The 23,596-nt window shown below is 34.0% G+C and overlaps 3 protein-coding genes across 3 annotated transcripts; all 3 read left to right on the forward strand.

The window, feature by feature from the left end:
- The first annotated feature begins 2,714 nt into the window (after positions 1-2,714).
- Positions 2,715-3,838, forward strand: LOC105519541 (taste receptor type 2 member 10). The gene has a single exon (XM_011952922.1). The coding sequence runs from the start codon at positions 2,786-2,788 to the stop codon at positions 3,707-3,709; it is 924 nt and encodes a 307-aa protein (XP_011808312.1). The 5' UTR covers positions 2,715-2,785; the 3' UTR covers positions 3,710-3,838.
- Positions 3,839-19,108: 15,270 nt separating this feature from the next.
- On the forward strand, positions 19,109-20,130 carry LOC105521298 (taste receptor type 2 member 9). Its single transcript, XM_011955465.1, has one exon. The coding sequence runs from the start codon at positions 19,444-19,446 to the stop codon at positions 20,128-20,130; it is 687 nt and encodes a 228-aa protein (XP_011810855.1). The 5' UTR covers positions 19,109-19,443.
- A 1,852-nt stretch (positions 20,131-21,982) lies between these two features.
- On the forward strand, positions 21,983-23,222 carry LOC105519532 (taste receptor type 2 member 8). Its single transcript, XM_011952913.1, has one exon. The coding sequence runs from the start codon at positions 22,293-22,295 to the stop codon at positions 23,220-23,222; it is 930 nt and encodes a 309-aa protein (XP_011808303.1). The 5' UTR covers positions 21,983-22,292.
- The last annotated feature ends 374 nt before the right edge of the window (positions 23,223-23,596 follow it).

Here is a 23,596-nt window from a genome sequence, read left to right on the forward strand (position 1 = left end):
CCCTTACAGGCACACACCACCATGACTTGATAAATTATTTATTTTTATTTTTATTTTTTAGTAGAGATAAGGTGTTACTATGTTTCCCAGACTGGTCTCAAGCTCCTGGGCTCAAGTGATTCTCCCACCTGGGTCTCCCAAACTGCTGAAATTACAGGCATTAGCTACCACACCCCGGCTGTATTTTTGTTATCTCTAAGGACTATAGTAATTTGTATTTTCTTTTGACCAACATTAGTATATTACTGTACCTAATTCTTTTCTTTTGGTGATTTCTGCTGTTACAATAATTTCTTGACTTCAATTTTCTTTCACTCTTAATTTTCTAGCTTCTAGAGATGAAAACAAAATTCATCTGTTTTTAGCCTTTCTTCCTTTCTAAAAGATGCATTCAAGGCTACAAACTTCCTTCAAAGAATGGCTTTAATTGGATTATGTAAACTTTAATAAGTCATTTCTTTATTACAGGTTGAGTATCCCTAATCCAAAAATCTGAAACTTGAAATGCTCCAGAATCTGAAACTCTTTGAGCTCTGTCATGACACTCAAAGGATATGCTCATTGGCAAATTTTGGATTTCAAATATTTGAATTAGAGATGCTTAATCAGTATGATGTGAATATTCCAAAATTTTAAAAAAAAGAAAAAAAAATCCAAAATCCAAAGTGCTCTGGTCTCACACATTTCTGATAAGGGATACACAACCTGTATTATTTAGTTAAAAATATTTTTCCAAATTTTGTTATTTCTTCTTTGACTTGAGTATTTAGAATTTTTTTGTCTTAGTAAATTGTTTCTTTCTCTAGTTATCTGTTTATTATTGAACTTAATTTTATTCCTTTGAATTCAGAGAACATTCAACACTTGTGAGATATTCTTTTGGATTCACATATGATCACTCTTGATAAAAACAGTCTAGGTGCACATGAAAAGAATGTGAGTTACTTTACTGTTGAACACAAGTTTGTCAATTGTTTTTTCATATATTTTCCATCTATTGATTTTTGGTATGTTTCTAGGCTAAGCTATTGAGTTACATATTTTACAGTCTTTCATGATGATTATAGATGTCTTATTTTTCCTTTTCTGTAAATGTTTGGTAGTTTATTTGGTTAATAAATTTTTGGGATTACCCTATCTTTCTGTAGATTTGAGCATTTTTATCACTATAAAGTACACTCCCCATTTATTCTCTAATGCTGTTTCCTACCTTAAAGCCTGCTTTATATAATATCAATATAACTATGCCAGATTTATTTTAGATAATGTTTGCATAGCTTATTTTTCCATAATTTTACTTTAAAGCTTTCTTTTTATATATTACATTGTGTTTCTTGTAAGCAGTATATGGTCAGAGTTTTAAATTCTTCTTTGTTAATATTAATTTTTACTTGGAGTATTTAGTTCATTTACATTTTATATAATTATATTCTCCATTTCTAGAAGTTTTTTCCCCAGATGTTCCCATTTCTTTCTGACAGTCTCTTGCTGCTCTTCTCTGAAATTTCATCTTGTGTTTTGTAAACAGTGTATACATTAGCTAATTTATCTACACCTATTCTTATCTGTCAATTTCAATATGCACAGTCCATGAGAATTTAAGTTTTCTACTTGCTTTTGGTTGGTTTGTTTTAATTTTCTATCATTTGTAGTCTATTCCTATGCTTAATTTAACTTTGTTTTGAAGTCATTGTGCAATTTTATTTATGGTAGTCATGACAGGATAAATGAGAGAAGGTCTTGTTTTCTCCAAAGCTTAGTTTATTCATTTTTAATGTAAATACAAAAAATAGCCCCTCTTTTAAAGGATTGAAGGCTTGTGAAATTAAGATGAGAAAAAAATGACCTTAAGATACTTAACATAGTGCTAGGAATATAATAAAATCTCAATAAATGGTAGATTTCACTTTTAATTTCACTTTTAATTCTTAGATCAGTATGTTGATTTACTTGTTTCCTGCCTCCCTCATTAGAATATACACTCCATAAATCACACAAGCTTTGAGATTCTGTCTACCACTATATTCCCTCAAAGATCAAGAGAGAGTTTGTTGTATCTAGATATTCAGTAAATACTTGTTGGATAAATGAATGGATGCCAGCAAACAGTAATGTGTTAAATGAAGAGATTATTCCTAAGAGCCTTTCATGTCAAGGGTAGTCAACACAATCTTCCGCATTCAAGGGTGTAATAACCATGAGTATAAAACAACAGCAACAGTTTTGTGATACATTTGTGAAACTTGTCATACCCAGAGTTGAGCTTAAATTTTAATTAAAAATTAAACTCATCATTTAGAGTAGGTATCTACAATGGCTAAATTTGTTTTTCACTTCTACATAGTATTTTCTTTCCAAATATAAATTGATTATAAATGACATAAATAATGATTTGATATTTTAAAAGATAAAGTCAAGTATTTTGTTTCTGTTTTGCATTACATTCTATAGGTATATGTTTGGCACTCCTTCTCTACAATTCAATTTATTAAATGTAAAGTAGTCTCAGGAGGACATGTAAAATCCATGAAACACAAATTTTCATTTGCATTTTAACAAATTATAGATAGGCATTCAGTCTGAACATTCTCTAGCTACGTTTTATAGATATATTTGGAAAGGTCTTCATTGAGAAATTTCTAATTCCATCATAAGCCATTACTGGGGCAATTTCAAGTCTTTATATAACAAATGAGAAGAAAGTCATGCTTCCATCAAGCAGCCTTGTTCTGCAGCAGGTAATCTAAGATAGACGTAACAGAAGCAATATTAAGAATTGGCAGATATGCTAAGTGTAGCGGAAGGCATCCTCATTTTTGTTGCAATTAGTGAGTCAGTATTTGGGGTTTTAGGGAATGGATTTATTGGACTTGTAAACTGCATTGACTGTGCCAAGAATAAGTTAACTACAATTGGCTTTATTCTCACCGGCTTAGCTATTTCTAGAATTTTTCTGATATGGCTAATAATTACAGATGGATTCATACGGATATTCTCTCCAGATATATATGCCTCTGGTAACCTAATTGAATATATTAGTTACTTTTGGGTAATTAGTAATCAATCAAGTATATGGTTTGCCACCAGCCTCAGCATCTTCTATTTCCTGAAGATAGCAAATTTTTCCAACTACATATTTCTCTGGTTGAAGAGTAGAACAAATAGGGTTCTTCCTCTTCTGATGGGATTCTTACTTATTTCATGCTTACTTAATTTTGCACATATTGGGAAGATTCTTAATGATCTTAAAATGAAGAATGACACAGTCTGGCGTCTCAACATGTATAAACGTGAATACTTTATTAAACAGATTTTGCTAAATCTGGGAGTCATTTTCTTCTTTACACTATCCCTAATTACAAGTGTTTTGTTGATCATTTCCCTTTGGAGACACAACAGGCAGATGCAATCGAATGTGACAGGACTGAGAGACTCCATCACCGAAGCTCATGTGAAGGCAATGAAAGTTTTAATATCTTTCATCATCCTCTTTATCTTGTATTTTATAGGCATAGCCATAGAAGTATCATGTTTTACTGTGCCAGAAAACAAACTGTTGCTTATGTTTGGAATGACAACCACAGCCATCTATCCCTGGGGTCACTCATTTATCTTAATTCTAGGAAACAGCAAGCTAAAGCAAGCCTCTTTGAGGGTACTACAGCAATTGAAGTGCTGTGAGAAAACGAAAAATCTCAGAGCCACATAGACACCTTGGGGAGATATGGATGTTCCATGAAAAGAATCCAGTGAATAAATCCTTGAAGATCTGTTTCACTGCACTGCATTCTTGCTTCGTTTTATTAACTGGGTCATTAAAGATCACTGAAATCTTCCATAATTGTTTTGGACTACATTTCAGGGAATCTCGTCTTTGAGGAGATTTTAATCTCACATGCAAACTCAGTGTCTTAGTCAGCTTCCCCACCCTGCAACTTCTTCCTACAAACTTCCTAGAGGAAAACCATCAGCCTGGAGACTATTCACTGTAAAGATTTAACGGTGAGAATAAGCTCTAAAATAAGACTTCTTGTTGTGCTTTACCTGACTTTTCTGAAGCAAGGACACCCATTCTCCAAGAAAACCCAAAGGAAAAAAGGAAAAAAGGAAAGAAAGAAAAGAAAGAAAAGAAAGAAAGAAAGAAAGAAAGGAAGGAAGGAAGGAAGGAAGGAAGGAAGGAAGGAAAGAAGGAAGGAAGGAAGGAAGAAAGAAAAAGAAAATTAGATCAATCTTGACATTTAGAACATGGAAGTGAGGATGGATGGTGGTGCTTCTTTTCAGTATGCTATTTTAATTATTTAAAGGGTTATTTTTTCATTTTTTAAATTCTAACATCCTCTTTTACTGGTGTATGTTTGACGTGTAGCAAGTAGAGTAATAGACGTAGTTCTGTGAAATATAGCTAGGGAAACAAGAGTCTAGTTAAGGGATATGGGATCAAAACACTGATGAAATAAATATACTCTTCAAAATCAGTGATTTGAGATAAGGCAGATTATGAACCAATTAAAGTTGAGTAAAGATTTTTCTAGAAGCATAGATCCAAAGGCTGCAAGATTCAACACAGTCCCTGACCAAAGGACACAAGATGAACACAGAATAGAATCTGTGTGAAATATGAAATGTTCTGTCTTAGAGCTTCATACACACACACACACGCACACACACGTTCATCTACACAAACTTGCATTCACAGACATGTTTCAAATTTTGAGTTTTAAAGTGAAATTTTATGTCCAACTCAGGTTATAAACTCAGTGACTTATTTTGGCAACTTCCAAAAGTGCCTTGATCTCATACTTATGGCCTAATGAGTGGAATATTTCCAAATATAAGGACTTAATTCATTTTCTATGTCAGGTTTCCAAATAAATATTTTCATATTTTTAAACTATTGTGTTTATAATGTACAGATAAAAGAGATAACAGGGGAAAAAAATCCTAATGCTGCTGCCTATTTCAACCAAATATATTGGCTTATTGGAAATTATATTGTATAAAGAACTATGTTCTCCATATGGATTATGTTGATAATGTAGAATTTATTCACTTTCCCATGTTTTCCAAAATTATTTATACTAATCGTTTTAAGGGGTACATAACTCCCTTTGCAAATATACAATAATATACTTAATGTTTATCATATCATTTGCATTTAAATTGTCTTCAGTTTTCCACTGTTAGAAATAAACATAATATGAGTATTACAGAGCATGAATACTATTCATTCATATGAATACTATTTGAATGCTAACTTGGCTAAGTATTGAGGATAGAGTAGTGAACAAGACATCAATATAATGGAAAATATATTCTAATGGAAAACAAATGAATAGCTAGCTAACTTAAACAATTATATTTATGATATTGGGAGAGAAAAACTATAGGATGCTGACCTCACCTGGTCATGGGAATGGACAAGATGTCACAGAAGTTAATGGTTTAATTTGATATCTAAATAATGTCTAGGAGTAAGGTGGACAAAGGAGGAGAAATTTGGGGTGGGAAAGCATCATGTCGAGGTCTTGAAGCAAGAAGGAGTACAGGGTATTCCAGAAACTAAAGGTCCGGTATGACTAGAATATAGAGAGAGTAATATGTAAATTATTTTTAAGGAAAATTCCAATGGGGAGAAATTTGATAAATTCCTTGCAGAACTGAAAAATTGCTCTGTAGAAGTAGTAAACCTATATGTTAATAGTGAAAAAATACCCATCTTATTCCAGTCTGGAAATCAAGCAGGTTATTATTTTTAATGTCATTACCTTGATTGCAAAAATATCTTTACTTCACATATATTTGATTACTAGTGTAGTTAAGCACTATTACAGGATTAACCAATAGCATATACACTTTGGGAATTGTTCATTGTTTTCTCCTTATTTGTTCATGTCATAATTTTTCTTACCAATTTTGTGACTACTTTATACATTAACACTATGCCATATATGTGTTATGATTTTTTCTTAATTTGCAATTTAGTAAGTAATTTAGTTTGTAATGTTTGGGGAAATAAGTGGGTAATTTACATGATCTCATATTGATTTATGGTTTCTTCTGCTATTTTTGCCGATATTAACTTATTTTTACTGATACCTGTTCCTTTCATCAAAAGCTCCATTTTCTACTATAAAACACAGTTTTGTTGCATCTAAAATTAGCAAACACAAAAATATATAAAGAAGAAATTGATTATGCACATTTGCAGTACTCAACTAACCACTGTTAACATATTTCTACATACATTGTAAAATAGATCTCAACATAGATAGATGATAGATAATAAACATGTTACTTTAAAAATCTGTTCTGATTAGATTTATACATAAAACTGGTTGGCGAGGTTCTTTATCTGTGGATACTGGAATTATAGATAATTTTAATTTTCTTGTAGTATTACATAATTTTCTATGCAATAATTTGTCATATGAAAAATACAACTAAATAAAAGATGAGGCATGTGAAAAAATATCTGTGTAGTAATACTTGCTTTGAGAAACAAGGGAAAGAAAAAGAATCTTCCCTAGCATTTGTACAGACTGCATAAGCTCTAATTCTGATATCTGCTGTGTTTGCAGCTCTGATAACTAACTTTGTTGTTTGTACTAACTTTTGATTATATTGGCTTGTTCCTCACATGTTTTATGATTTTATTTTGAACTCAGTTTTATTAGAATATTATCTGTGGGAATTCTTTGAGGTCAGGTTTACAGTGATATCTGCCAGAAAGAGTTTGATTTTGTGAAGGCTGACTGGGGTCACTTGCAGTCTCAACTTCTTTAAGCTAAACTTTTCAGTTTGCAATGACTTAGGCTCTATAGAATTTAACTTCTAGCCCCAAATATACATGAGTGAAAGTCTATTGCTACAAATTCTTAGAGCAACACTCTTCTTTCATTCCCCTTTACATTTCCCTTTCAATTAACTACCCTGGCTGAGTGTTTAGTACTCCTACTTTAGCCTTTTGCTGGACATATATTATTTTCTCATTTGTCTATTAAGGTTTTGCATTTCAGGGGTCTTGGCTTATAGGTAGTATCCAATCTCACTTCTAACTTTGGAGAAGTCCAAGTCAGGTATCTTATCCAACATGCATATGATCTTTTAAAACATAAGCACTGGTTTATGAATGGATGAAGAAAATGCTGTATGTATACACAATGGAATACTATTTATCCATAACAGTTTAAAAAAAAGAATGAAGTGTCATTTGCAATGACATGGATGGAAAGGGAAGACACTATGGTACATGAAATAAGCCAGAGACAAAAAGTTAAGCACCACACATTCTCGCTCATATAAGAAAACTAAAAAAAGAAGATCTCATAGAAGTAAAAAGAAGAGCAGAGTATACCAGAGGCTGGGAAGGACAGGGGTTTGTAAAAGTATACAAAATTCAGCTAGATAGGAGGAGTAAGTTCTAGTGTTTTATAGGACTATAGGATGACTGCAGCTAACAATAATACATAGTTTTAAATATCAGGAAGGAGGATTTCAATATTCCCAATAAAGAAATGATAAATGTTTGAGACGATAGATCTTCTAATTAACCTACCGAATCACTATATATTGTATGTTTCAAAACATCACTATGTACCTGATAAATGTGTACTTATTATCATATAAGGTAGGAAAATAGCCTATTGCATAGAAAGAGTGATGCCATCCTGAAGCAAAACTACCACAGCCACTGATGCTTATCTCCTGCATACCAATGTGTTCTGCAGCAAGCTCTTTAAACAATTCCTGTGACATAGATGACCCCTCATAAAGATGCTTATCTAACCTTCTTAGTGGTCATAAGTTTTAGCAAGAGAGTCTGAGGTATGAGTAGCTGCACAATGTTTTACCCAAAAAGCTGAATATATAAAGGATATTTTCTGGAGGGCGGGTGTGGGGATCCCATATCTTGCGGCCACCCAAGACATTGCCTCTGTTTATAAGTTCCTATTAAATATTTATTTCTTTTAAAGAAGATAACATATATCTATGTATAAGATATATATAGAGAGAGACATATGTGTAAGATATATATATCTTTTGCAGCAACTTGGATAGACCTGGAGATCATTATTCTAAGCGAAGTCACACAGGACCGGAAAACCAAAAACTGTATGTTCTCAGTTATAAGTGGGAGCTAAGCTATGAGTGTGCAAAGAAATACAGAGTGATATCGTGGTCTTTAGAGACTCAAAAGGGGGAGGTCGGAAGGGAGGGTAGGGCTAAAAAAGCTACATATTAGGTACAATTTACACTACTGAGGTGATGGGTGCACTAAAATCTCAGAATTCACTATATAACTCATCCACGTAACAAAAAAACACTTGTACCCAAAAAGTGGTTGGAGTAAACATTATAAATAAGCAAATAAATAAATAAATATTTCTTTCTGAGAAACTGGATTTGTTAGCCTCTTTCTTTGGCCTCTCAGCTCCGTCAGCCTTTAGGGATAGTTTTGCATATACCTTTTCACCGCAGAACATCAATTTGAAAAAATAACAAAATAAAAAAATACTTAAACACTGGTTTAAAGGAGAGTGACAATGCCCTCGGATAGATAACCTCCTCTATCTAACTCCAAGATAGTTAGTTAGGGACTAACTCTATCTTCGGCACTGTTTCCTCTCATGATTTGCACTTTCCCACTATTTTTGGCATCTGAGGATTCTTTTTTAACTCTCTTGACAGCTGGACCATGCACTTTAAAAATAATTCTGAAGGCTTCTTTTTCAGTATCTTTATCTTTTCTGGACTGGAAGGACTTTTCCAGACATCTGGGTTTTCATATATCTTTATGCAGTTTTTTTTAATTTATAAAAATAATTTTAACTTCTATTTTAGATAAGGGGGTACAGGTGCAGGTTTGTGAGCAGATTATATTCCTTGGTGCTGAGGTTTGGAGTATAATTGAGCCCATCATCCAGGTAGTGAGCATGGTACTCAACAGCTAGTTCGACACTCCTTACCCCCGATCCCTGCCATCTCTCCCTCTCCACTTAGTCCTCAGTGTCTATTGTTGCCATTTTTACGTTTGTGTGTCCCAATGTTTAGCTCCCACTTAGAAGCAAGAGCGTGTGATAGTTGGTTTTCTGTTTCTGCGTTAATTTGCTTAGGATGACAGTTTGCCATATTTTTGAAGGCAAAAGTTGTTTGTTTCACTAGCTTTGTTCAGTCTTTCTTTCTTTTTTTTTTCTCAGTAAAGGTATTCAAAATTGTATGTTTTCTGCCCAAATATCAACTTACATGTATTCCACAAATGTTGACACATGGTTCTTATATTGTATTCAATTCAAAGAATTTCAAAATATTCTTTACAGTTTCATTTTAATGCAAGAGATATTTAACAATAATGACATTTTTAAAGGTAACTTTTGTATTGATATCTTATTTCATTTAAGTTGGGTCAGACAGCATATGTGTATGATATTTGGCCTAGGATGAGATTTATTTGGCCCAATGTATGATCCATTTTTGTGACTGATTTTCTTTAAATGAGTTTGATGGTGTTAAAGTTAAATGTATACACATTAGATGAACAACATTAATGATATTACTTGTTTACATCTTTAATACATGAAAATTTCCAATAGTTAAATTAGTAAACCTACACTTACAATTACTGATTTATTTGTTTCTGCTCATAATTATTTTATTTGTAGTTGCCATTTAATTTGAAGCAATGTTGATAATTGCATTTTTATTCATGGTCATTACTTTCTTATGGTTATTTTTACTAATATTAAAAACCCTTGTCATGAAAGTTTTTGCTTTAAATTTCATTTCGTCCTTGGTAAATTCCCTAATTTTGTTACATTTTATTTTATTTTATTTTGATACATAGTATTTGTTCAACATTGTAAGGTCTATGTGATATTTTTTTCATGTATATAATGTGTAATAAAAGTCCAGATATTTAGGAGCCATCACTTCAAGCATTTATCATTTATAGACCATGTGTTTTCCACCTCTGCATTTTCAACACTTCTGCTTTTTATCTTTTTCAATCTCTTGTAGAAAACAAATATCTCATTTTTGACACTTTATTTAATAATGTAATCTCAAAATTATTATTGAGAAACATTTTTACACTTAATGTAATTGTGATTATATTGTTTTCTATCTTCTCATTTCTTCTTTTTACTCTATTTTAATGCTTTATTTTAGATTTTTTTTCCTTTCCTGTTTTCTATTGACATCAAATTTTCATGTGCTGGGTTTTAAATTGATACCTTTATCTCCATTTCACATAAAATTAAGTTTAATTCATTCTTATCTCCTGATAGCCATTTCCATGCTGCATGTTTTTATGGTCTGGAATATTAATTTTTTTAATTTACACATTTATTTTGTTTTAATTTTATTGTGATAAAATTTATATAACAAATTTGTCATTTTCACCATTTTAAGTGTATAATTTTGTGGCACTGATTACATTCACAATGTTGTGCAAGCGTCACCACTGTGTCCAAAACTTTTACATTACCACAAATAGAAACTTTGGATTCATTAGGCAGTAACTCCCTATTTTCCTTTCCCACAGTTCCTGGTGACCTCTGATCTGCTTTTTGGCTTTATGAATTGCCCTAGTCTAGATAATTCATATGAATAGAATCACACAGATTTTCTCATTTTGTATCTGGTTTAGTTTACTAAGAAAGTTTTCAAGGCTCACCAATATCTTAACATGTATCTGATCATCATTCTTTTGTATGACTGAATAATATTTTATTGTGTGTATACACCATAATTTGTTGAAAAACACTTGGGTGATTTCTACCTTTTGGCTATTGTGAATTATGCTGCAATATACACTGGCACATAAGTATCTTTTTGAGTTCCTGTATTCAATATATACTAGGAGTGAAATTACTGGATAATATAGCAATTCCTATGCTTAGCTTCTTGTGGAGACACTGAACTGTTTTCCACAGTAGCTTTATCATTGTACATTTCCACCAAGAACGTACGAGAGTTCCAAACTTTCCACATCCTTGCCCACCCTTGTTATTTTCCAGGATTTTTACTATAGCCATTCTAGTGGATGTGAAGTAATACGTGACTGTGGTTTTGGTTTGCACTTCCCCAATGACTAATGATGCTTAGCATCTTTTTATGCGCTTATTAGACATTTATAAATCTTTTGCCCAATTTAAAATTGCATTTTTTGTTGGGTTGTAGAGATTCTTTACATATTCTGAATGTTAAAGTCACCGCAGCTATGTGATCTGCAAATATTTTCCCCCAGTGTATAGATTGTCTTTTCACTTTCTTGGAGAGCCTTGTAATAAACAAAAGTTTTATTTTGCATGAAATCCAATTTAAGTATTTTTTCTTTTGTGGCTTACTTTTTTCATGTCATATGTAAGAATCCATTGCCAAATCCAAGGTCATAAAGATTACCACTAGATTTTCTTCTAAGTATATTTACTTTTAGTTGTTATATTTAGGTCATTGATCCATACTGAGCTAAGTTTTGTATATGTTGTGAGTTTGGGTTCCAACTTCATTCTCTTGCATGTGGATATCTAATTGTCACAGCATCATTTGTCAAAAAGACTCTTTAGGCCCTAAAGAATTTTTACACACTTGTCAAAATCAATCATAGATACATGAGTTTACTTCAAGACTCTCAATTCTATTACATTGGTCTATATGTCTATCCTTACGCCAATAAAACACAGTCTTGATTATCATATCTTTGTAGTAAGTTTCATATTTGACTTTAGCCAAAAGGTTGAGAAGTAATGTAGTGAATTTTAAAAATATTAAGTGCGAGCCTTCCAACTTAAAAATTCTCCATTTTTAAGATTGTTTTGGAAATTCAAGGTTTCTTGTAATTCCATATGGATCTGAGGCTCAATTTTTCTGTTTCTGAAAAACAGTCTGTGAGAATTTTTAATAAGGCTTTGAATGAATCTGTAGATTTATCTGGTATCTCCCCTTTGTGTCTGTAGAGTAAAAGCAGATGAAAAATTAGGAGTATCTGACCTGAGGGGCCCAAGAGCCATATCTGAGGACAGAGCGTAGTGAGGGGTCTTGGAAGGAGAGGAGGCATAGTACTTCCCACTAAAGGACATGGAATTCCATGATGCCACTTTTTCCTGCCTCTGGGTCCCTGTAGTCTTAGAGCCAGAGCCCACAGAGCTGGGGGTGGTGGCAGTGGGGCAGATCTGGGTGCAGCCCAAGGTGCAGCCAGGAGTGATTATGACTCCTAGAGAAGCTCCTAGGGTGGGGAACAGGATATGTCAAGGTGCAAAATTTCTCAGCATGTCATTAAAAGTTTTTGATTGCAACAGAAATGAATGTAAGCAGGAAAGGAGGAAGGAACTTTATAGTTAGGATGTTGAGCCATCTGTCCTAAAGTTAAGAGGAGTCCAATCATCTTTAGAAAGAGTCAGGACTCAGTCATGACTGAGATAGCCCCAAGGACCTCGGATATGGGAAGGAGTGGGTATTCTTTCTAGCTTATGCAGCCAATGTGACTCAGTTTGCACAACTCCCATTCTCTGTGTTTCCAAGGTCAAAATTCCAAATTCTTCACAGAGATTTATTTATTCATTCATTTGTTCATTGAATATTCATGGAACCCCTACTGTGTAGTAGGCAGAATTCTACACACTAAAGATACAGCACTGATCCAAGGAGACAAAAATACCTATTTTACATCTTACATTGCAGTGGGCACAGAATAAGATTGGCTCCACTTGGGTTAGGTATCCACCCCTAATTCAATCAGCTGGGGCCAGATGGAGTGCATGAGCCAAGAGACTTCTCCCAATGGGTTCTACTACAATGAACAATCATTCTTTAAGACACACATGGACTCTTGATTGTCAGTTCAGAAAGCAGACAGTGGGCTTTAAAATAACAAGGCATAGTTGAGTTCATTCAGTCACCTTGACAGCAATCATCTTCTCTAGGCGGCTGGATGTTCTCAAGGAGCAGCCTGTCCATCTTGCACCCCCCAGGTTCTCCGGATTCTCTACCTCCAAGCAGAAGGAGCAGGACTGGAACGCCCTTCCATATCATCAACTTTCTCCTCACACCAGACCTTACTCACCAGGGCCTGGGACTGTGGGTTAGACTTCTCCCTCTTTTGCTATCTTCAGTTCCTGATTTGGCTAGAATCTTCTGTGAACAGGGACAAGGCTTGCTTCTTCTGGTATCTGCCATGGCAGAAGCCAGCCCAGGGCTCAGGGAAGCCTTAATGAGGCCTGCAGGAAAAAACAAATTTATATATATATGTATGTGTATATATATATATACACGCAAAATAAAAATATTAAGTGTGAGTTTTCCAACTTTGTTCTCCTTTTTTAAAGATTGTTCTGAGTATTTGGGCTCCCTTGTAATTTCACCCGAATTTGAGGATTAGTTTTCCTCTTTCTGAAAAAAAAGTCTGTAGAAATTTTTGATAGGAATTTTAATAATCTTTAGATTGCTTTGAGTAGTATTGATATCTTAACCATATCAAGTCATCTTATCCATGAACAAGGGATGTCTTTCTACTTACTTGTGTCTTCCTTAATGTCTTTCAGCAACGTTTCATCATTTTTTGTATATAGGTATTTTGCTTCTTTGGTTAAATTTATTCCTAGTTATTTATTATTTTGGAATTGTTTTCTTAATTCACCTTTTATATTCACTGTTCAGATGGCTGGTGTGTAGAAACACTAAAGAGTTTTATGTATTGATCTTGTACCTACAACTGGAGTTTTAAGATTTTTATAGTATACAGATATTCTTTTAATTTTTTTTAATTTCTGACATCCTAAGCCTTACAAAATTTCTTATAAATTTTACTCCACATGTTATATAAGTATCTCCTCACCCTATTGTAGTTTTTTGTTAATACATCCTCCAAAATGTTGAAAAAAGTTCTATGTTTAGTAAATGTCTGAAACCTATATATCTGAGAATATTTTTACTTAACCTGAACATTTAGATGTGTTGTCAAATATAAATATCTTATTGTATTTAAGCTGAAATAGTGTTAAAATCATTTTATTTATGCCATTGCAGACAGAAACAAAATAGTCACCTGTCCCTCAAAATTATGAGATGCACTGGGCATTAATATTGAATAAAAAAAAAAGAACTACATGTGAAGGAGAAAAACAACTAAGTCTACTTAAGTTTGTTTACATTTTCAGTGAGTAATAGAAAATAAATCGTTAAACCATAATTATTATGTTGCCATATTTTATGATTTCATGTGACTGGCATTGTCTTAGTCCATTTTGCTGCTATAAAAAATATCTGAGGCCCGGCACGGTGGCTCAAGCCTGTAATCCCAGCACTTTGGGAGGCCGAGACGGGTGGATCACGAGGTCAGGAGATCAAGACCATCCTGGCTAACGCGGTGAAACCCCGCCTCTACTAAAAAACACAAAAAAGACTAGCCGGGCGAGGGGGCAGGCGCCTGTAGTCCCAGCTACTCGGGAGGCTGAGGCAGGAGAATGGCGTAAACCCGGGAGGCGCAGCTTGCAGTGAGCTGAGATCCGGCCACTGCACTCCAGCCTGGGCGACAGAGCGAGACTCTGTCTCAAAAAAAAAAAAAAAAAAAATCTGAGATGAGGTAATTTATAAGTAACAGAATTTTATTTTATCATAGTGCTGAAGGCTAGAAAGTCCGAGACTAAGGCATTGGCAGGTTTGGTGTCTGGTGAAGGCCTCGTCACTGCTTCCAGCACGGAACCTCGAATGCTGTATCTTTTTGTAACAGAAAGGGAGAGAGGCTAAAAGTCCTCTTTGGTTCCCTTCAGGCCTTTAAATCCCATCATAATGACAAACCCATCATAATCGTCTCCTAAAAGGTCCCATTTCTTCATATTGTTGCATTAGGGATTACATTTCCACATGAATTTTGAAGAGAATACAAACATTCAAACCATGGAAATCATAAAATGTGAAATTTGGCCAAATATTCTGGATAGGAAATTGTAATTAAGACTATAAAGGCTCTATAGCAAAACAACTAGTTAAGAGAATCATGATTTATTGAATGGAATGCCAAAAAATTCAATAATAATAGTACCTAAAATGTTTTGAGTATATATAAGAACTATTCTAAGTATTTTAAATGCAAGACTTTAAGTATAATATTTCTATGAGATCGATAGTACTATGATCAATGTTTTACACATTGGAGAAAGAAAAGATTCGGCACAATCTAAATCACACAACTAATAAAACTGAGAATGAGCTTCAACTCCAGCTGTCTGGCACTAAAGCTGAAGCTCTTAACTGTTATATATATTTCAAGCCTTGTCCAAACTTTGTTATTTAGCAAATAAATTATTTGTCTTCATGGATCCCAAATATTCTATTTCTTTACCATTTTTATTCAAACAGACAAGACTATTCCCAATATGCTATAAAGTGTTTTATGCTTGAATTATTGAAACTATATAGTTCTCCATTAAGACTGTCCTCTTCTTAAAGAAACATGCATATTTCTCATTCAAGGCATCCCTTCCCAACACGGGTCTTTATATTGCCCTATTTTCATGAGGTTCACATGTACCCCCATACATCTGTACAACTATTATATGTCCATAATAATTAAATTTTTAAAAATTAAAAATTCAACAAACAAGATTATTGAATGAATTTTTTTTAAATAGAAGATTATTTCATCCAACAAAAAGATAGGGGAACTTTAACAAAAGGAATGGTGGTAAAATTTAGTATATTTAACTATTCAATTTCAGGTAGAAAGCAAAGATCAAGGAAGGAAGACTGGCTTATGATTGTGACAAGGAAAGGTAATGTTTTGTATAGAGTGATGACAGGAGATAACGAACTGCTGTATGTCTTATGAGGGATTAGAGGTAGAATAATCTGGCCAGGCACGGTGGGTCACACTTGTAATCTCAACACTTGCGAGGCCAAGGCAGGAGGATCGCTAGAGGCCAGGAGTTCAAGACCAACCTAAGCAATAAAGTGAAACTCTGTCTCAAAAAAAAAAAAAAAAAAAAAGGAAACAGAATAATTTGGAAGTTACAAGAGAGGGAAAGAAAAACACCCACCCACCCCAGCTTTAGACCCACTTCTATGAGGGTCTGAGAGAGAAAATAGCTGCCACAGGATTTAATTGTAGAGTATTAAATTAAAAAGATCCATGAACATGAGTGATGAATAAACTGGGGGGGCACCAAATTATATACTTGTTTTTATTAATCCTTAGCTTCAATCTAGTATTTCTTATGTCTTGAATGTAAGTAACAAGCACATATCATACCAGCAGTATCTGTAATTTTTTTACTTCGGAAGTCAAAAATCTTTGTTGTTACAGGTGCCACCTATTATCATTTACTTTCATCACTGGTCTTTCTGCCAGATATTTTTGTTATGTCAATTAAAAAGCATATGAATTCCTGTATCACATTAAAAATATATTTCATACTGTAGAAAAAAGTCATATATATATACAGATTCCTTATACATTTCAAATATTTTTATTTCATGCATTTAAAAACATTATTCTGAAATTATAGCATGCGCCAGACTGGAAAAGGAGTCCATTGAACAAAAAAGTTCCAGAACCTCGAGTTAAAATGAAGAAGATAAAGTGAACTGTTAGAGAAATGAATGAGAATATATGACTGCTGCTAATGGTTTACTAGGGATCCCAATGGATATAGTGAAGAGTTTAGAATGGGATGGGAGGTAAAGTCAGCAACTATTCAAAATATAAGTTGTCAGAAAATAGGACAGTACGGCAGTATTCTGTTCTTGATTTACAAATATGAAGAGTATAATCATTTCCCTTGATCAGTAATAATCAGTGGCATAATTCGAGGACAAATGCCTGTAAAAGATGTAAGGTTCTAAAGAATGGTAAACAGTATTTCAACAAAGAAAAGAAAATGAAATTTAAGAAACATCTGCCTAAGTAGGTTTGTGTTTGCTCACTTCTCATGGAAAGACATACAGAAAATGATGTCATAAGTTTCCCAGTATTTCATTTGTTTTCTAGTGGAGACAGAAATAATCAATAAACTAACATTCTAGATTAAACTGTTTCTGCAATGGAAAGACATGTTAAAGTCTGTCAGCTAGGATTGCTCTTTAACTTCTCAATGCTAAGATTAAATCCAAAGGGCAAATAACACATAAAACACACACACACACACACACACACACACACACACACATATTCAATGGTATCAAATAAATTGAGATCATTTGGGTTTAATTTATAGCAAGAAAAGATAAAAGGGTGGCATTTTAGTAAGTATAGGCCCTTAGGTAACTCTGGTCATATACTATAGCATATTTGCATTTACATTTGAATATAGGCATAATAACTTCCTTAAATTGATCAGTATTCCACACAGCTAAAGAAAAGGGATACAGGGTAAAAGACCATGACTCAGAAGGCAAACTTGGATTGTGTATCTGGGTTTACCAAGAAATTTTAAAATGTCAGTTATTAATCACCCACCTACACGATGTATTTTCATCTTCATCTTTTCTGGACATTATAAATTGATCCCAGAGTACTTCCATTTCCAAATAATAACCTTCAACCCATGTTATTCCCCTCCTCAAAATTTTATCATTCCAAAAGTTTAATCAAAATAATGAAATACTGCATTCCCTGAGATGTAAAGATGGTGCAACCTTGTCTGTCAGTTGGATGCGAATCAATTTCTTTAGTGAAGTCCTTCTCAGAATATTACCTCTTTTATGGCTTTGGTCATGATAAGCACAGTGCATATTTTTGAGTTATGTAATCTGGTATTTCTTCAGAAACAAAATTCACAGAGAGGCATGAAAGAAACCCCAAATTTCACTTAATAGAATAACAATAGCCATTTACTTCCTCATAAAAATCTGCAAGATTAATTTTTATCTCTTTGTCTAAAACCCTGAACATATGACACATTATCTCATTAAATACTTTGTATTGTTGTGTTTGTTTGACAAACAATATTTAATATTGCCTTAAAATTTAATATTAGTTTCAAAATAAAATTTCTGGAAACTGTGTATTGCTGTGTGCCTTTTTATATTATTTCAAATATGTTCTATTACGTCCAATGACATGTTTCAGTGTGTCCCAATAAAACAAACTGTGTGTTTCCAATGTGTACATAATTAACATACTAATATTTATAATACACCTGCTGCCAAAAAATTGAGCTAAGAAAATTCAGAGCATGTATTCTTATTATTCAGTTCAGATTGAAGAGTCTTGCATATCTCTCAGACTTTTTAGTTTCTTGCTCTTTGTCCTCCTCACAGTTCAGACTGATCTGTTTCCATTCTAAAGATAAGTGACCAGTATTTTGACTATTTTTTCTATGTATGGAAGCTACATTCAGGTACAAAGCAAGAACACTCTAAGAAACCCTAACATCTAAACCAGAATTTTCTGTGTCCCGTTTACTGACAACTCTACAATTTCATGTTTATTTCCCTCGTTGTACCTTCTGTTGAGAAGACAACACTGCACAGCTTTTTGAGGGTACTGGGAATTACCCCAATAATGTATTTCTCAATGCCCTAGTGAATGGAGTGTCCTTTTGGCCCTCTTAAGTCATGTAATGGTGAGAAGGTAAAGTTTCCATACAATAAATTCACCTTAATACTTCTATCTATCTTCCTAAACCCTTAGATTCTTTCCTCTACATTCCACTAGTTGTGCCATTTAAGCCTCATTTAATGTTAATAACAATTTGTTTAAAGCTTTAGTCAACCAAGCAAGTAAACTGGCTACACAAGCTAACACATTAAACCTAGAATCTGTAATAGCGATAGCTATGCCAATATACTAACAAGGGTGGATAGTAGTCCAGCAAATTAAATTCTAGCCATATTTTCCAAGTAATTGATACCTCTTGAAGTTCCTGGTCAACAGCTCTGATTGACAAATCCAAAATATACAGAACTTAAAATAAGAAAGATTGTGCAAATTTAAGAAACCAGATCCATTCCCATTTGCATCCTAGAGCCCTTCTGTCATCACTGCACCACACCAAAGGAAATTACTGGCCCCAATCTTTGAAGTCTGTAGGCAGTTCTAGCCCAGAGCAGGACTAGCTACCTTCTTCATCTGCCGACAAAAAGGAGAGATAAAGACAATTATATCACGGTCTAAGTGGTATACAGATACATTGTTCTTCACTGGTCAGCTGAAAGTCAATTCATCATCAGTGATATTCAAAATCAGAAGTCTCTGCTGATACGCCAAGTACGATAGAGGCAATATATATTATTTTAGTTGCTGGTGAATTGACCATAGGGATTTGGGGAAATGGATTCATTGTACTAGTTAACTGCATTGACTGGCTCAAAAGAAGAGATGTTTCCTTGATTGACATCATCCTGATCAGCTTGGCCATCTCCAGAATCTGTTTGCTGTGTGTAATATTATATGGCTTCTTTATACTGCTCTTTCCAGGTACATATGACATTAATGTGCTAGTAAGCATTATGGATACTGTCTGGACATTTGCCAATAATTCAAGTCTCTGGTTTACTTCTTGCCTCAGTATCTTCTATTTACTCAAGATAGCCAATATATCCCACCCATTTTTCTTCTGGCTGAAGCTAAAGATCAACAAGGTCATCCTTGCGATTCTTCTGGGGTCCTTTCTTATCTCCTTAATTATTAGCATTCCAATTAATGATGATATGTGGTGTCACCTTTTCAAGGTCAGTCATGAAGAAAACATTACTTGGGCATCCAAAGTGAGTACAATTCCAGGTGCTTTCAAACAGTTAACCCTGAACCTGGGGGCGACAGTTCCCTTTATCCTTTGCCTGATCTCATTTTTCTTGTTACTTTTCTTCTTAGTTAGACACACCAAGCAGATTCAACTGCATGCTACAGGGTTCAGAGACCCCAGCACAGAGGCCCACATGAGGGCCGTAAAGACAGTGATCATCTTTCTGCTCCTCCTCATTGTGTACTACCCAGTCTTTCTTGTTATGACCTCTAACGCTCTGATTCCCCAGGGAAAATTAGTGTTGATGATTGGTGACATAGTAACTGTCATTTTCCCATCAAGCCATTCATTCATTCTAATCATGGGAAACAGCAAGTTGAGGGAAGCTTTTCTGAAGATGCTAAGATTTGTGAAGGGTTTCCTTAGAAAAAGAAAGCCTTTTGGTCCATAGAGACCCATAAAAACCCCATAAAGCCTGACTACAAGGAGAAAGAAATCAACAACAGGTATTCTCCCTTCTGTTTGCGTTCATTTTCTCTTACATGCTATTGGAAGTCAATAATGTCTACCTTGATTCTGAAGATTTGTTTTGTGTTCCTTCACCTTTTTTTCTTGTTTATTTGGTAATCTAATGTTATCATTGCACCACATATTCCTTGTCATTGCAGAAAAAATGAATCTAAATCCCACACTAACATTTCACCAATTCAAGTCATTGACTAAATGCAAAGAGGTTCTACTTATTTTCTGACAAATACTGGCAAAGGCCTTGAATTCAATGAGTAGAAGAATTTCAGGCAAACAGGCTTTGGGGAAAAGACTTGAGAACTCATCAACCCTTTCTATAAAATCAATCATGCAAAACAACTCTCTACTTTGAAATGAAGAGCAGTCCTTATCTTCACTGCCCTATCCCCTCCATTTCTGGAAGAGTTTGTCTTGATCAAGAAGGGAGAAAAACAGTCTTTAATGAGGTTCTGTCTAGGATGATATATGATGTGGGAAAAGGAGTATAATCTCAAGAATGAAGGTTTGACCAAGAGAGGAGGCACAATTATGTATAGCAGAACCACCTTGAGAAAGAAGGTTGAGGGTGCCAGTAGTCAGCTTGTTCATAAGTACTGTAGCTGGTGATGGCAATTTTAGAAGTCAGTTCCCAAATATTTTTTGGAATGTTCTCTCTAGCCTTCTAACTCAGAAATCTCTGACATGTTCTTTTCCCTCTGCATCATTTTATTTTCTATTTTGTTTCCAGCCATATTTTATAGATAACTAGGTTTCTTTAAGTTATTAAGTTTATGCTTTCCTGTTATACATTACACAAGTGTCAGAAATAGAAAAAATCCTGCATGTGTTGCACACATTCTAGAACTATTTAAATACAAGAAGATCCCTAGTGTATTGTGATTTTTATTACCTACATTTAAATGTCTTTGGGGCTAAGTTATACTCTCCCTCACCCCAAAACAAATAAATTCAATTTAATAGTAGAATTAGTCCTATTCTTTGGAAATACTGGCAGGTAAAAAAATTATTATTATTATTATTATTTTGAGACGGAGTCTCACTGTATCACCCAGGCTGGAGTGCAGTGGCGCGATCTCGGCTGACTGCAACCTCCACCTCCGGGTTCAAGTGATCCCCCTGCCTCAGTCTGCCGAGTAGTTACTTTTTTATGTGTTTGCCCTATCTAGAAATATGACTATAATATGCACTGTGAGATTACAAATCTTGTAAAAAGAGTTGATTGGAACTAGAATAATGTAAAACTTAAATTTCCCTAATTTTAGATTATGATGCTTATTATATAAGAGACAATGTTTCAGGAAGTGAATTGTCTTCAAGGGTATTTCTCACATTAAAAAAAATAAAGATAACAAATCTTTACCTGGCATATTTCACTTCTAAGGAACAATTGAAAAGAAAGCAAATTCTTCATAAATATTGCCATATGCCTGCCTAAAATAAATGTCATTTATAATTAGATTTGTATCATATCCTTCCCTAATTAGCCATTTAAATGAAGACAAGAATTATTATCCTCTGACTAAATGTTATCTACAATCTAATTGTACTAATTACTTCCAAAGTGAAAATTTGTTTGCATCTGGGAGAACTGATTTGTGGCTTATTTATTACTTACATGATGAAAATGAAGTTTTAATTACACAGTTGGATTTTTATTAAACATTTATCTCTTTTTTTGTGACTCCCTATTCAAAACTCAATTTGAAGGTCCAAATATAGAGCTGCAGCAAGAAACCTGTTGCAAATTTGTGTTATAAAATCTCTTTGAATTTGCATGAGAGCAATTTCAGCCAAGCATTTCAGTTATCACTCACTAAAGGGTAACAATTATAATTTTTCCAAACTATAAGTAACTAGTCAAGCTGCTCATTTGGAGCAATTAGTTGGTTTCTTCTTCAGGAACGTAGAGGCAATCCTATTTCAGGTGAGAGCTGAACACTTCTGGAATGCTAACAAAGTCAAAATAATAGCAGATGAATACATTATTGCATGATTCGAAGAATTTATTTATCATGCTTCAACAGGTCACCTGTAAATTAGCTCATCTACGGTGATATTTGACATCAGATTGTTCTCTCTACAAACATGTTCCGTCCTGCAGATAACATCTTTATAATCCTAATAACTGGAGAATTCATAATAGGAATATTGGGGAATGGATACATTGGACTAGTCAACTGGATTGACTGGATTAAGAAGAAAAAGATCTCCACAATTGACTGCATCCTCACCAATTTAGTTATCTCCAGAATTTGTTTGATCGGTGTAATGGTTGTAAATGGCATTGTAATAGTACTTTACCCAGATGTTTACACAAAAAGTAAACTACAGATAGTCATTTGTACCTTCTGGACATTTGCCAACTACTTAAATATGTGGTTTACTGCCTGCCTTAATGTCTTCTATTTTCTCAAGGTAGCCAATTCCTCTCACCCACTTTTTCTCTGGCTGAAGCAGAAAATTGATATGGTGGTTCGCTGGATCCTGCTGGGATGTTTTGCCATTTCCTTGCTGGTCAGCCTTATAATAGCAACAGTACTGAGTCATGATTATAGATTTCATGCAATGGCCAAACATAAAAGAAACGTTACTGAAATGTTCCATGTGGGTAAAATGCCATATTTTGAACCCTTGACTCTCTTTAACTTGCTTGCAATTGTCCCATTTATTGTGTCACTGATGTCATTTTTCCTTTTAGTAAGATCTTTATGGAGACATACCAAGAAAATAAAACTCTATGCTACCGGCGGTAGAGACGCAAGCACAGAAGCTCATGTGAGAGCCATTAAAACTATGACTTTGCTTATCTTCTTTTTTTTCTTATACTATATTACTTCTCTTTTGGTGACCTTTAGCTATCTTATTACAAACTACAAGTTAGCTATGGCGTTTGGAGAGATTGTAGCAATTCTCTATCCCTCGGGTCACTCACTTATTTTAATTATTTTAAATAACAAACTGAGGCAGGCATCTGTCAGAATGCTGACGTGTAGAAAAATTGCCTGCGTGATATGAAATCTTAGTCGTATAAATTGAATTTAAAATCAAATATTCACTAACAAAAAATATAATTTTCTTATAAGTCTATTCTCATTTTCCCCACTTATTTATTTTAGATGCGTATCTTTAAGTATTATCAGGACCTATTAGCAAACTAATGAATACATCTTTTGTGTCTCTTTACAACCCAGAAATGTTCATCTTTACACTCCTTTTCCTCAAAGAATTTCAGAGCTCATGGTTCTCTTCTTGTCTCCTCACCACAAATGTTAGGCATGTATTGCCTGGTTAAAATCTTTTTAGATTTTACTTTGGCTCATGGTAAAGTCAACCTGAGCTACACTAACTGATTTCTCATTTTTCTCTGTCATACATTTTTATTGCCGCTC

Source organism: Colobus angolensis, unplaced genomic scaffold, assembly GCF_000951035.1.
Source record: "Colobus angolensis palliatus isolate OR3802 unplaced genomic scaffold, Cang.pa_1.0 Scaffold11, whole genome shotgun sequence".
Classification (NCBI taxonomy): Eukaryota; Metazoa; Chordata; class Mammalia; order Primates; family Cercopithecidae; genus Colobus; species Colobus angolensis.